The sequence below is a fragment of the Juglans regia genome, chromosome 14 (assembly GCF_001411555.2).
Source record: "Juglans regia cultivar Chandler chromosome 14, Walnut 2.0, whole genome shotgun sequence".
Lineage (NCBI taxonomy): Eukaryota > Viridiplantae > Streptophyta > Magnoliopsida > Fagales > Juglandaceae > Juglans > Juglans regia.
In genome coordinates, this window is record NC_049914.1 from 8,472,832 (window position 1) to 8,489,566 (window position 16,735).

At 33.3% G+C, this 16,735-nt stretch overlaps 1 protein-coding gene across 1 annotated transcript; it reads right to left on the reverse strand.

The window, feature by feature from the left end:
* Positions 1-1,010: 1,010 nt before the first annotated feature.
* Positions 1,011-1,925, reverse strand: LOC118344554. Its single transcript, XM_035685568.1, has one exon. It carries the CDS (start codon positions 1,923-1,925, stop codon positions 1,011-1,013), a length of 915 nt encoding a protein of 304 aa, XP_035541461.1.
* Between the last annotated feature and the right edge of the window lie 14,810 nt (positions 1,926-16,735).

Consider the following 16,735-nt stretch of genomic DNA (forward strand, 5'->3'; position numbering starts at 1 on the left):
CAATCATGTACAGAAACACAGCGGGAGATATTGGATGCGAACCCATCTGGAAATTTAACATTGGTCATCCAAGAACAAAATGTCTTCCTTTCATCTCCGTGTAACGTGTACAATGCATGAGGCATGGTAATTTTCTGCCCTTCAACCTTCAAATGCAATTCCTTTCTTAACCCTAACAACTCAAGATCACGTCTAGAGTTTATATTATCCTTTGTTTTCCCAGGAATATTCAATAAAGTGCCGAAGATGTTATCACATATATTCTTCTCAGTATGCATGACATCTAAATTATGCCGAAGTAGTAGTGTTGACCAATAAGGTAACTTGAAAAATATGTTGTGCTTCATCCAGTTCAACTCTACGGCAGTCCATTTTCTCTTCCTAATAGATTTTCCAAATGGTACATCCCCAAGCATCTGTAGCTAACTTAAAATATCTGCTCCCCCTAACAGTCTTGGTGGAATGCAATGATCTTCATTACCATTAAACAACAACTTTTTCTTCCTCCAAATGTGGTTTTGCGGGAGGAAACGCCGATGTCCCATATAACAGTGTTTCCGGCCATATTTCAACCAATGGGAATCTGTATTTTCATTGCAACATGGACATGCAAATTTTCCTTTTGTTGACCAACCAGAAAGATTCCCATAGGCAGGAAAGTCATTGATTGTCCACAATAAAGTGGCATGCAGCATGAACGTTTCCTTGGTGGAGGAATCATACGTAGGTACCCCATGTTCCCAAAGTTCAAGCAATTCATCGAGCAACGGCTGCAAATAAACATCGATGTCATTCCTCGGTGATTTTGGGCCAGGAATAATGAGGGATGTCATAAAGAATTGGTCTTTCATGCATAACCACGGTGGCAAGTTATATGGTACAAGGATCACTGGCCATATGCTGTAAGGCTTAGCCATATTGTTGAATGGATTGAAACCATCACTTGCCAAACCAAGCCTAACATTGCGAGGATCGTTAGCGAACCAACTATGTGCCTCGTCAAAAGCCTTTCAAGACTTAGAGTCAGCAGGATGACGCAGAAAATTATCATCTGTCACTCGCTTCTCTTTATGCCATCTCATTTCAGCTGCTATCTTTGTAGACAGGAAAAGCCGCTGTAATCTTGGCTTTAAAGGAAAATGCCGCAACACCTTATGCGGGATCACCTGGGTCCCATTTGTAGTTGACATCCACCTTGAGGCCTTACATATAGGGCATGAATTTAGTTCTGAATATTCCTTCCAATATAAGATGCAGTCATTGGGGCAGGCATGAATTTTGTTGTACTTGAAGCCCAAACCTCGCTCCAATGAACGAGCATCTTCATATGAGAGTGGCAATTCAGCATCCGGAAAAGCAGACTTCAACAAGTTAAGGAGCATATCAAATGACTTGATTGACCAGCCACCAAGGGTTTTTATGTGTAACAATTTCACAATGAACGAAAGTTTAGAGAATTTTGTACAACCGCCGAAAAGTGGACGTCGAGCATCCTCTAATAGCTCGTCAAACGATGACACTGGTAATGCTTCAGGAAATGAATCCCGGCTCGGCAATGGAGTGCTACTTTGGGGAACATCGACGTTTGTCCCAGCCAATATGTCATCTAACATATTGTCCATATCATCGATGAATTCATCTTCATCACTAACAGCAACTTCTTCATCGTCCACATCGAAATTTCGGGTTTCCTCCTCACCATGGAAAATCCATTCAGTGTAGTTCAGATCGATCCCATTTATGAACAAGTGACTCTCTACGGTAAGTAAAGGCAGGAAGAGATTATTAGAACATATTCGACATGGACACCGAATGCGATGACTTCCCCTAGCATGGTTTTGCGCCATCTCAAGAAAATTGTTAACGCCTGCAGCATAAGCAGGTGATCGAAGTCTATTGGGCTCAGTCATCCAGCTTTTGTCCATCACTACAATAATGATACAACATTATTAGTAGAGTATTAGAACATTGTCGTTTGGAAGATATTCAAAATGAGAATATGGCAATATTAGCTCTCTGTTCTGAACACCCAATGGCAATCAGAACAGAGAGCTAATAAGGGTGGATGACAAATGTTGGGGTCTTTCTAAATAATTAGAAAGACCCCAACTACGTCATTATGCCAATATAGTTAGTGCATCTCTGTGGGAGAGCTAAATTAACTTGGTCTGCCAACCTCCAACGCCAAAAATGGATATATTTCTGGTGATATATATGGTGATAGAGGGGAAGTTGGCGGGGCTAGTTGGTTGAGATGAAATTATGGGTTGAGAGCGAAGACACATTTAAAACCAAATCGCCTTGGTCTGTTGTGAGGTGGGTCTTGAGTTTAAAGAATGCCAATCTAATTCTTTGTTCTCAATAAGCAAAGGTTTATTGATGGCTGCAATAGCTTTAAATCTCACATACCAGTAGGGTATGCAGTCAGCCTTCAAATGCTCGAAATATAATCGTTCATATTCCGAGCATAGGCCCTATGGATGAGAGCACTAGTCTGGCTAAATACAATAACAATTACGTACAGTTGATGAGAGCACAACTTCTTCACAAATTATCTACAGAGAGAGAGAGAGAGTTTGGCGTGTGAAAAAACAAAGGGCCAGGAGAAGTGCATAAAAAGAAATGAAACATCTAGGATAAACATTATTAGATCATATTGTAGACCATTGAGAGAAGAAAACATAGAGTAACACCCACATTGGATATGCATATCAGGAATATATAGGGTTGCAAATACATGAGGAATATATCATGTATTTTCCCAATTTCTTATGCAATGATGTAGGTAGAGCTCCACATGGTTAGAATGGAGTTTTACAGCCAAAATCAGGTTATAACATAACCTGCTAATTGCATTAAATTCCATCAAACTTTGCACAGTAGGGAAAACTTTTGTAACGTGACATTTATGAGAAATGTATTACTTTTATATTCGAAGGAAGGAAAAGTGAGTAGTTGAGTATTATACAAGGTAGAACTAATATTGTAGTTCTAATCCATTCACAATTTACAAAACCAATTGAGTCCCCCTTAGATCCCAGTCATTCCCCAAGTATGCACAAAACCATCAAACGCCGAACTAATATTTTAAATAGCAGTGTTAGATAGTCATTTGCTGGTTTTTGGTATAAAATGATTTTAAGGCATACATGATTGGGTTAAGTAAAGAGAACAGATCCTAACGTCTAAAAAACTATAACACTTCAAATTTGTTATTTGAGTTGTTGCATGGTAAGCATTTCACATTCACAATTTTCCACAATGGTATTAGACGTTAGGATCAGATTTGAACTCTTACCAAAGATTATTCAACCTTTTATCGGTAGACAATAATGGCCTAGAGGTGAATCCAATGTGGTGAGTATTCCATACCATTCATGTATCGCACATGAACATTACTACTATCATTTACCAGCAATTAGGAATTGAAGATAGTTTTCCATCTTCAAATTCAATTGTGTGAACGCTGCCATAAAGTTAGTAGCATTTCAACTTATTGATGCCGGCATCACTTGATCTATATTTGTGGGCTTCACAGGGGTACCCTTCAGCTATGTTGTACGCAAGTAGATGTGAAGCCTGAAATGCACAGCTTGAAGTCTAAAGCTTTTATCCCAATTATTAGTGTACTATGGGAGTTCCTCAAGTGGCAATGGCAGTTGTTTTCCAAGTGGTAATTTATGGTGGGAACGAGTTTTCTGTTAAAACTCTGTTTCTGGCTCAGCTAGCCATATCTGGAAGTTATGCAAACGTCTAGAGTTAATGTCGTGATCAGCAAAATCAGTGTTATGATCCACTAACGAGTCATAACACTGAATTGGCGCACTAGAAAAATAGTCCAAATGCGCCAATTAAACAAACTAGAGGGCTAAACGACAACCTCACACTAACAGAAAAATTCAGGTTTTTATCCTCTCATTGCTGAAACTAAGTTATAGAGAAAGAGGGAACACGAGTTGATGCAATTGAATATATATTATTCGCGGGGACGACGAAATAGTAAAATGTGCAGATCTGAATTGACAGGTAACAATTCAGATCTGCACAATAGCATGCACCAAGATAGGGTACCAAAATAGGTAGAGAACAAAAACTCCCCTTCTTGATGACACTTGTACAATGACAAGTCAAGTTGTTGCGTACATACCCCAAAATAATAAGCATCTTGTAGTAATTAGTTTTCATGTAATGACCACTGTCATAAAACAGAGAAGATATTATGTAGTGGCAGTTAGGAATGATTAGCCCTTCCAAGTAGTGGGAGGGATTCAGTCAAGTAAGATCCATTAACTAGGTAGCATGAATGGCTGCCAGCTATGATTTACGATGGCTATAGGAAAAATAAATAAAACAGCAAGTCAAGAAACCAAATGGTGCAATTGGTTGCACAGTTGAATAGGGAGAGAAATCCTTAACCTAGAAATTTTCCCCAATTGAATGTAGTATATCAATTGGTTGTTCATGAGAAACAGGTGAATTTTATATATTCAACAAATGCAGATTCTCTGTCCTAAATGCCACGGGGAAATTACAAAACAGTTCGGGATCCGCTTAACATTACCCAACAAGACTCTATATACTTTATGTCTTAAGTGTCGCTATAAACTTAATAATAGCCTGAATAAATGCAGGATATTTATTGACTTTAACATTAATTAAATTTTCGTTTGTTGATGACATATACGTAGTAGCTACAGTGATGAACGAATATTTGGAGGATTTAACCATCTATTAAACAAGAAAACAGGACTTATGAGAATTTGGCACAATACATGAACTAATATAATTAATAAACTCAATATAAAGATCTAAAGATATTTAATGAGTTTAATTGTAAGAAAGATACAATTTAATTACACTCAATATATATCGAAGAACATGTAACTTAATGGGGATTCAGGTGGGAGGTGTCAACCATTCTTCGTCAGTTTGATGGAGGTCTAAAGACTCAGGTGCGAGATGGTCCAACATGCATATATACCTCATTTAAGTCACTTTTACAGACATGCACCATTCCAGTGCAAAATCAGTGCATATGTGCTGTGTCAACTGCAGAATACTACCCAAGGAAAAATTCACCAGAAACTAGTTACCACATCATAAGAATGGCACACAGCAGACAAAAGGCAGATACCTAGAGGAATTTGTAAGTATGTACTAACCACTAAAGATTAACTAAACCACAGCAAAATAATGAGTAATGGAATATGGCAATGCAATATCGAGAATAGAAAGTACTGAAGGGGAGCGGAAATCCATAGAGGTATAGAGTTACCTCTAGAGTTGTAAAAAGTGGGGAGGCAATTTATGATTATTCAAGACAATAAACCTCCGATGTGGGTTGCCCAACAATCACTCGACGGCGACTTAGTAGAGTCAATTCAGGTCGAAATTGGTGCCAAGAACAATTCGGGTCCCCTGTCACAGGGAACCAGAATTTCCACTTTGTGGAGGGATCTTCTCTGCAAATAATCAGTAGATTTGGGTGTGGTGGAAGACGTTGAATGAGGAGGAGCTATCAATTCGGCGGATTTGCGACTTGACCCAACCTTTGGCCGAAAATCTTCTGCGAGTCCAGTGGATTCGAAATGCTAGGGGCCCCTCATTGTGGATGCGAATGCAAGGAAAACAGGGAGAAGGTGACTGAAGATTGCGACAATGGAGTGGAGAAGGTTGCTATGGAGAAGGGATTTATGTGTGAGCACGGCGGATTTCGTGGTAAATGGAAGAGGAAATATGAGAAGGGGTTCGTGTTTTCGTGTGTTTTGTGTTTTGGGTTTCGAGGGTTTGCGGAAGGAAATTTGGTGCGTACAAGACTGGCGCCCAATTGATCTTATCTTACCGTTGGAGCACGGTTTTTGCCGACGGAAAAACCGACGCAACAAGTTATGAGGAAGTTGCGACGAAAATTTCTGCCGCAGTAGACTATAATATCGCTGCAACAAGTAAGGCCATACCCAATAAGTGAAAACAGTTGAAGTTGACATTTTGTCATTGATGCAAAAACGTCCAGCGGCTTGTGATCAGGTATATCTAGTGAATTTTCCTTCATGTGATTCATGAATGAAAGTAATGTTTTTGGATGTTTATTTTAATGGAAAAATGATCCAACTTGCTTGTGCTATGGGTGAAAAAAAAAATGGAAAATCGGTTGAGTCGGACCAGATCAGACTACCATTTTTAAGTAATCCAGTGCGGTATCGATTCTTAAAAATAAAGCTGGTCTTAAACTGATGCGGTACCGAATTTTAAAATATTTTCAATTTAAACCGAACAGGACCGGTATATATATTTATAATTTTTTATATTATATTATACATTATATACTAAATTACTAATTAATATAACATAAAATTCTAATTTTATTATTCAAGTCTAATATAACATGTGATATAACATAAAATTAATCTTATGTTGTTTAATATAACATGATATAGTATATAAATTTTAATCTTATAATATAAAATTAATATACCATAAAATTTAAATCTTAAACATAAACATTAATATAAACTTACTTTTGATATATATCAATGATAAATATATTTTTGAAATAATAAATTATAGTATATATATTCTTTTTTTAAATACATTTTTACACATTTGATCATATATGCTCATATAAAGAATCTAGAACTTATGTAGACTATAGTTAAATTTAATACTATACTAATATGTGTTAATTATTATAAAATAATATACTTATACTATAATATAAATAGACTAATAATTTAGTATATGTAAATATTATATCATTACTAATATAGATAAGCCATAAAATGAAAAAATCAGACCTAACTGAAATCGAAAAAATCGAAAGTTTCGATTTCAATAATGAATCAGTCTGATTACACCTCTAGCATGTGGATTTTTTCACTGTGCCTTAAATCTCAGGGTGACGTTGAAACAATCTTACTCCAACCTTGGTCATATCCTTTTGGTCATATAACTCTTCACCTAATTGATATGATAATCAATGTGAATGACCCAAAAAAATGTGTATGAGCTTTGCTGAATCCCAAGAATCTTCAAGCAAATGGTAATACCGTACGTAGTTTTAGGAGATTGTTGAAAAATGAGATAAGATGAGAATTTTATGAAAAATATTAAGATAGAATGATATTTAAGAAGGAAATGAGATGGAATGATATGAGATGAGATGAGATTTGTTTCCAAACATCCCGTAGCATATTTGAAGGTGAGTGGCAAAGAAAAAAAATATATTTACTTTTTCTTATTATAAATCATAGATAAATGATATTTATAATCATAGAATACATAAACGTTGAAGCTTTGCTATGCACTCCTTCTAAAAGAGAATAAATATGAAACTTACATAAAAAAAAGATTTTTTTAATAGTGAGTCTCACTCTTTTTTTTAAAAAATGCGCGATACTTGTATAATTCATGACTGTATCTAACATTACTGTAAAGCATATATACGTGGACCTTGTATTATCATTCTGGTAAAGATGTTCATCGGAGAGCAGGGTTCGGGAGTAATAATATTGCCACTTTGTTTTCATGATTTTCTTTAATGAGCAGCGTTTTGATTAAATTTTCTCTCTAATTGTATATGTATATATATATATATATATATATATATTAAGAAATAAACTCATGGCATCATCTTTTGATTTATTACTACAAGGAAGAGACATACCAGTTAAATTATAATTCAACCGATTGTAGTGTAGATTGTTGAATTCCTTTTTATGTTTCCTATTTTTTTTTTCTTTTGTCTGTACAAATTGATAAAGTAATATATATAAATTTGATTTATCAATACATTGTTATTGATAATATTTTTTAAAATTACTTACCCAGAGAAAATTTGTATCATATATTTTCAACAGATCGACCTTTGGTATGAGTCTATCTCAATTAAAAAACAGGTCTAGTTATATCAAAAAGAAAATAAAATAAATGAATAAATTTTTATTATTTAGACCTCTGGACTTGGAATTGTAGGATATTAAAAAATCTTTAATTCAGCTTTCGCTTACTCTTAGAGATCAGAAATGTACTCATTAGGGATTAGATTTGACTCTTATATATAATTTTGCATGAGAGACCATCCTCCAATTATTAGAAAATTTGACATATTACATTATTATTTTATTTTTATTGACTGTTATGAGGTTGCATTATTAATCAATTTTCGAATTTTTATTTTTTTTAAAAAAATAAGATAATCCAAGAGTAATAAAAAATGTCGTAAAATAGTAGTGTAATATATAATATTACTCCAAATAGCAGTGCCTATAGCTTCTCGGTATCTAAGCCGTTTCTATTCGATTTTTAACCGGTAAGATGCTATTTTTGTCACGTCTAAACTGAGAAGTCACGTATGTTCTCCCTTATTATTTAGCAAAAAAATAAAAAGATTTTTATAATTATTATTCAAAAAAGAAAAGAACTTTCCTATGTGTAATTTCCTATCTTCTACATCATAACATTTAGATTCCTTATTTAAACTTACTTAAAACAAAGGCCAGGGTAACCTTACTTTGTCACACAGTCATTAAGAAATAAACTCCATTGCTCAATATGGGATATACTCTTTATCCCAAGGGCTTTTTATTTCTCAAGGGCTTTGGGTGGCATAAGGGGTCTTTATCTATATGATTGGTTTACAAGGTCTAGAATGGGGCCCCAAGCCGTCACATGCAGTCTGCATTCAACTATCTAAGCCGTCATATGATTGGTTTACATGGTCTAGAATGGGGCAAGCTGCCACATCACTCAACTATCTAAGCCCATGAAGGATTGCTGGTGCCACTCGTTGTTTGATTCAACTGATCCACCCTCGACGAGAAGATTCAACTGATCCACCCTCGACGAGAAGTGTTATAATTATAAGGAGAATTTATAAAAATAAATTTATTTATTTATATAATTTTATATGATTTATTATAATTATTTTATAATAAAAATAATTTTATTTTTATAATTTAACATATCACATTAAATTATATCAATTTGTAAATTTATTTTTATATATATTACCTCATGTTACGGTTGAAACCTTTCACTTCTAATGATACGTGTCATTGAAATCTCTTGACTTCACTTTTAAAAATATAAATACAATAATAGGAAAGGCTCACATGTCGTTGCATTGATTTCGACATTTTTGAATTTACAGATCTGTAGAAACAGTTTATTGGTAAACATATACAACTTTTTCAAACAGTACTGGAAATGATTTATGCAAACTACTTTTGGATTCCTAAAATTACTACACAGAAAAATTTATTTATGTATTAACAGTTGCATTTCTCTCCACTACAAGAAATAGGCCTTATAGCAGCGATTTTCTATCTACTGCAAAATAAATCGCCGCTATATGTAATTTTTGCCAGCGATTAAAAACTCGCCGCACGTTTTAAAATCCAATCCTCATTAAAAATACCGGGCCGGGCCAAATGCAACAATTGCAGCGATTTAATAGATTCTAGCTGCGAAAACAATCGCCGGGATATAAAATCACATGTTGTAGCGACATGAAATCGACGGGATAGCTCTGGGCGCGAAATCTAATTTATTTCCCCCTTTCCCTCCCGTCCCGAGCCTTACCCATTTCTAAAATCATCTCCGTTCTTCCTCGCTGCTTCCACGTTCTTCCCCAGTTCGGCTACCTGCAATTAAATCCACCAACTTCACACACACGACTTCATCTCCATTTTCAAATACGCCCCAAAGCTTCTGCGCCTCTGACCTCCACTTCATTTTTCTTCCCCACAGAAGCGAGGGTCGTAATTTTTGGAGTAGTTCTTATGGAATCAAGTATCAGAGGGCAAGCATATTCCACCAAGACTCTTGGAGTGAATTCCTTTAGTGAACAGAGGTATTGCTTGGGGTAATTTCTCTCTCTCCACCTTCATATGTAGACTGGTTGCTTTACAACAATCGGTGCATTTTTCTTGTAGACTAATTTCCATCTGTTTGAGTCAGGAAGCTTGATGCTTTTTGCACGAAAATGCCACCTTTAAATTTGCATTTTGTGTAGGTGTTGATGTGGGGCGTTAATAGTTAGTAATTTTTGGGTGATATTTTTAATTTGCACACCATAGATACATATATATATATATATTATATACATGTCCAACCAGGAAATAAATTAAATTGATTTTTGTTGGTCTGATAATTACACCCTCTAGCTAGGCTGCTAGTGTTATAAAGTCATGCAAGTTATTTTGGTGTCCAAAATAAGCTATCTCACAGCCCTGAAGTTTCTGTCTGTTAAAATTGTGCATGATGATGATATATTAGAAAGACTTCCATAAATATGTATTTAGAAAGTGTATATATATATATATATATATATATATCATTATAAGAATATATTTGATTACCGATGGAATTAAACAATAGTTTAGCAGCTTGGACTTTTCTGGACAAGTAAGAATACTGTATATGTGTAGGATTTGAAATTAGTGATCTTTCTTGATTTTAGATATGCTTTTCGAGAAAGTGGATGTAATGCGAAGGGAATGAATATTTCATATTTTGAATGTTACATTGATGTTTTCTTGAGATTTTATATGATGCGAAAAAGAAGACTAAATGTGATAGATGCTAAAATATTCACCTCTGGTTTCTGTTTTGTTCAAAGGCTATTTTTGTCTACGAATCAAATGTTTTATCATTCATGTTCTAAATATTAAAAAAATTTTATCAGTTGTATTTTCTCAAGACTTGAATGATGTGGATTTGATTTTTAAAAAAAGTTTTTGAACCAAACTAGTGTTGAGGCTTTTATTGAAATTATCATGTGTATGTTTCCTATTCTCTTATTTTTGAAATTAGTGATCTTTCATGCTATTTGTAAGATCTGAAATTAGTGATCTTTCTTGCTATTTGTGTATGCTTTTCATCAAAGTAGAGATAATGAGAAGGAAATGAAGGTTTGGCAGTTTGAATGCTGCATTGCTGTTTTCTTGGGGTTTAGTGTGATGAAAGAAAGAAAAATAAATGTGCTAGATGCTAAAATATTGAGTTCTAGCTTGTTTTTTGTTCAAAAAGTATTTTTGTCTGGAAATCAAATGTGGCATTATTTATGCTGTATGAAATACCGAAAAGTTTTTATTGGTTTTATTCTCTCCGAACTTAAATGATGTGGATTTCTTTTTTTAAAAAAATTTTCTGAACCAAACTAATTTTGAGGCATTCATTCAAAAGGCTCACTCAAAATTCATATCATATTTGTTCTCTTGTTGGAAGTACAAACTTAGTTATGGTAGGTTGAATAACTTTTGATTTTAATCTCAATCATTGTTCATTAGAAGCAAACAGACCGTTGTGACTCATTAGCATTTTCATTGCCTTTTCCTGGTTATTTTGCATTTATAAAGATTCTCATTGTTTGTTTTTTCCCTTATATATTTTCGGAAATCGAAGTTGTTACTGGCCGACAGGTGAGCCTGAGTACATGATCGGTATATTAATTATGGTCCAAAACTGTACGTTTACATATATATAGCAGTAGTTTATAAAATCAGGAACACAAAGCTGAAAGCTATATATTTATATACATGATATATATATATATATATATAGGTACTTACCGAGATGAAACCATGTCTCAAAGTGAGATAATCAACTTTTGCTACGGAATGGAAGAATTGTCTGAAGAACATTTCTGCATGCATGGACCACATGAATCAATTATATCCAAACTAGCTAGCACGCACTCAGACACAGACTATATAAAAGGAGCTAGCTTATAATAGTTGGGTATGCAACAACTCACAATCCAGAGCTGAAACGGTGTTCCCGTACAAGAACTCATGTGCCGCCTTCCAAATGTGGTTTGCCTTGTAAATCTGAATCGATTGGGATCTGATTTATAATATTAATGATATTAGTCATGCAATTGCATGCACGTACCATCGAGTAGTAGTACTACTACTTATTAATATATATATATATATATATATATAATTAATTAAAACTATATATATTCATTTGATAACTTTTACTACATTTTTTTTATATGAATTGGCTTTTTTAATTTAATCTTATTAATTACTTGATCTGATGATCCGTAGCTAGCTAGCTAGCTCATACAGACATTAATATCAGAAGTTAAAAAATAAAAAATAAAGCTAGCATTAAGTAGCCGAACTTTCATGATATTTATATACTACTAATTAACTACATGATGACTAGGTAGCTAGAACGTATATTTTGCATTTATCAAGATTCTCATTGTTTGTTTTTTCCCTTCTTTCCTCACACATAATGCTCTAGTTCACTCTCGCAAAAATTGAATTTGGAATTTTCTTTAGTTTTTGTATTTAGTTTTTGTTTTTTGAATGTTTCTTATTCTCTTATTTTTGGGGTCTAATCTGGCTATAGGATTTGAAATTAGTGAGTGTTTCTTGGTCATTATGTATGCTTTTCAAAAGACATTTTTGTCTAGAAATCAAATGTTTTATACAGCTATGTTTTGAATAACAAAATTTTTTACTTAGTTGTATTTCCTCAGGACTTGAATCATGTGGATTTTTTTGGGGAAAAAAAGTTTCTAAACCAATCTAATTTCGATGCATTATTGAAAAAGGATCACCCACATGCATATCATGTGTGTGTTCTATTATTGGAAGATTTACACGAACATATATATATATCGCATATATATATATACATATTATATATATATTAGTTTCTTCTCTAAAGTTCTGCTTGATATATATATTCTCAACCAAGGCATTAACTAAACATCTTGCAGCTATATACAGACCAAGGCATTAATAATCAGGCCCATAATTATTTTGCTTTTTTCTGATGCTCTCAACTTTATATATAGACCTTAGATCGATCTGGGCATGCAGCATCGTAGACTTTGTTCAAGGAGTTTGGTCCCTATAAGTATCCTGAATTATACTAAAAGGTTTGTGTATGGTTCCCTGGTGATTATGCCCCATGTGGTTTCAGGATTTAAAGGATTAAAAATTTTAGTGGATCATGCAAGCATGAACATGATCTTATATATATAGGCATCTTAGCCAGAATTAGCTATATATTGGTTGATGGCAGCTTAAGTATAATGAACTACTCCTCTAGCTAGCTAGCTAGGCTCCATATGGTTATAGTCCATATATATCCTCCATTTAAAGAACAAATAACGTATGTACACAACCTCAACCCACGTATTTAATGCAGTTTTTTGTTAGAGGTAATTAATGAGGAATCTGATCCCTAGCTATTGGACTAGGGCTTCTCAAAACAGTGTCATCTTTTACTCATGCATAAAAGTTAAATGTAGGCTTATTGAATATTGATATTTATTTCTACTCTTTTTAATATTGAGAAGATCTTCTGTTTTAAATATTGAGTTTGAATCATTTTGTGACTATGTTTAACCCTTTATCACTATGTGTTAAACTAGTGGAGATGAGAATGTATTATTTTTAACACTTTTCTTCAAGATAATAGCCTATGTAAGCAATCGATGATTTTATTCAAACTAGTAGGTTCGATTAGAATTTTCTGGTTTGTCAAGAGCTACTCTTGTATGGGTGTTCTATGCTTTCACACAAAAATGATGTGAATTCTCAGGTTTTCTTCAAATCTAGTATGCTTGGGTTGTGTAGTTGAGATTGTGGTTAAATGAGGGATGTTTAAGAGCATGAATGTACTAAAGCTGCTAGCTGTCCATTCTTTTTAGCCGAAAATTCTGCACTGCACTCTGTTTTGCTTGCATGCTGTCCATTTCATTCCCATTTTTCATTTGCATCTTTTGCTCAACCAAAGTTATTTCTTTGTATGAAAAACTGTTGAAAACAAGGGACAAAAACCAGCCATTTTGTAATCTTTAAGCTTTAACTTTTCTGTACTAAGTATTGAGGCAAATATTATTTCCTTGGGGAACTCGATGAAGTTCTTTTTGCATATAGAGATTAATTTATCTTACAATTTAAAAAGCTGATCATTTCATTGAATGATCACAGCAAACTATATAAATTTATATTAAGGGTGTATATATAAGTAGGTATGTATTTCAGTTTCTATGCAAAAAGAACTATTTGTAATTTCTGTTTGTGATCAACCAAACATTTATCTTTCTATGTGATCTATAAACATATACTTTTATTTGCAAAATGAAGTTGTACTAGGCTATTTGTGTTATTACTTTTAAGAATGACACAAATATATGAATCTTTTATCCCAACATATTTGTGTTATTACTTCTAATATTTAGTCTATAAAGCCACCACCCGGCCAATTTTGTAACTACTAATTAAATGAAAACTAAATAATATATAGCAAAGAGTTAAATTTATCAACTAAAATATAATACATCAAACAGAAATAAATATCTTGTTTAAAGTTAAAATTTATTAAAGGAAAAAAAATTAAGAGGAGCGTGACATCATCTAAGTTATAATGATATATATATATATATATATTATATATTATCTTCCATATTGGAGCTAATTGTCAAACAATATTGTATTAATGTTACGGAGATCATGATGATGATGGGATCTCGCACTATGTTCAATTACTCACATTGGTACTACATTATTTACATAGTACTAAACTTATACATTATAATATATATATATATATATTTATATATATATATATAGTCCATGCATTACGTATTTTTTGCGCAACTTATTATATATATATATATATACACATATATATATGAAGCAGTACTACTAGCTTATAAACAGAATCAACTATCACTGATTGATCAACTAATACCTAAAATTTTCCATTTCCATATTCTGCCTTATGAGCACATACGTGCCATCCATAATGCTTTAGTTCTAATATATTTTTTTATTTGTTTGAACCATAATTTGAGTATCAAAGGAGCTACACTTGACTGGGGATCAGTAATTGTTAAATGAGTCCCACGACTCCCACCTAAATATGATTTCTTCCATAGAGAAATACTTTAAATACAAAGTAACTTTATGCCAGTTCTGTGACTTAATCATGTATTACGCCAACTTTACATAGTTTTATATAATCATTTTCCATTATGTTACTAGCTGGTTTTGTCCAGTTGGGAGTTTCAACACTGAACAGCCAGCAAATGAAATTGATTGATAATTTGATTTTAGTTTTTATATATATGGAGGAGTAGTCCTATTTATGCCAGTTCTTTCCAGGTTATAGTGCAGACGTGAGTACTGCCATATATCCTAATACTTTCTATATATATATATAGAAAGTATATACTAGAAGATTAAAAGCACTAAGCAGAACTTTATGTATTTGTCAAATAGCACAGTTGAGTGTAGCTTCCCCTTGCATATGATCTAATATATAAGACCAGATTCAAAGTCCCTATGTGAGATGAGACAATCATCACTAGTAACCATATCATTTCAGCCAATCAAGAAGTCCTTTAATGGAGTTAAAATATTGTGAACTTGGGTTCTTCATTGGTGCTTCATTAAAATTCCTGAACACTTAAACTTCTCAGTTACATTTGCATAGTAACTTGGGATATTTAGCCATTTAATTGTTGGCCAGAAAATGCACCAACCCCACTCTGTCCTTCTCTCTTTTCCTGCTAGGGTAGAAAACTGTAAATAAATATATTTTCCACTGTTTTAACGATATTACTTTCTTTAGGGGTATTCATCATACAACTTTTTTTTACTACTCTTATTCCAGGACCATACTTAGTATGCCCCTTTTGCCTTCAACACCAGCCTCCCTTCAGCTTATCCCATCCTACTTTTTTTAAACCTTCATATGCAAAAATTAAAAACATCAAGTTTCCTTCATTTTATTTATGTGGCTTTTGCTTGTCTTGATTTTGAGGGCTAAAATGCAGAGAGCAATCATTTTATAATTGTAAGAGCCATATAATGCATAATCTCTGTATGAAGTTCAAATAAAAATTCATTTCCAGATATGCTTCAAAATTCTTGACTCGAGTTGAACCCTAAAATGCAAATATTCATTAATGGAAATGAATAGATACCATGCCCCAATACCTACAACAATTAGCTTCCCCTTGCATATATATGCTATTCATGTTTCTAATACCAACAAAGTGTATATCGCATACTAAATTGAAAGCAGTTTGTTGCAATTTCAGGGTTACTTTTAGTGTCATGTAGTTGAGATTTGCTAAAAGTAATTTTATTAATTGGAGTGATTTAGATCGAACTCAAGTATTGATTTGGTATTTTATTCATTAATTGAATAAAATATTCATTAAGCATTGAATGGATTGTTTAGCCCGTGGTATTAATATGTACGTTGTCTGAGCCGATCTCAAGCTTATAACTAGCTTTCCTACTTTGTGCACTAGTATACGGGACATCCTATTTCAAATTGCTATTTTTTAAAAAATGAAACTACACTTACTTAAATATTGAAAGTACAATACCATATGAAATACTATTGAACTTATAGGAACTCAACCCAATTGTTGCTTCCATCCATTTATCTTTCATGTACAAAACCCAACGGCCTTTATTGGACAGCAAACATGCAATTTGAATGATGCTCTAGTTATTTATTTAGGATGCTTGGAATAAGGACTTTTAAAGTTTGGCTTAGTGCTAAGTATGGATAGAAGTCAAATAGTTTGATGTCGTGCTTGTTAGTTGATTTTCCCTAAGTTGACAGGATGTAAGGAACGTGCTTTCTAGTTGAAATTATATAGTTGGAAGATGCAGTTAAGCTTGTGATTAAAATCATTACTCTTATATTTGTTTGCTTTTATTTGTATATTTTTCTTTTGTTTATTGAT

What these genes read in the sequence shown, in the direction of transcription:
- LOC118344554 (XM_035685568.1), bottom strand. Translation starts at nt 1,925, where the DNA reads ATGGACAAAAGCTGGATGACTGAGCCCAATAGACTTCGATCACCTGCT.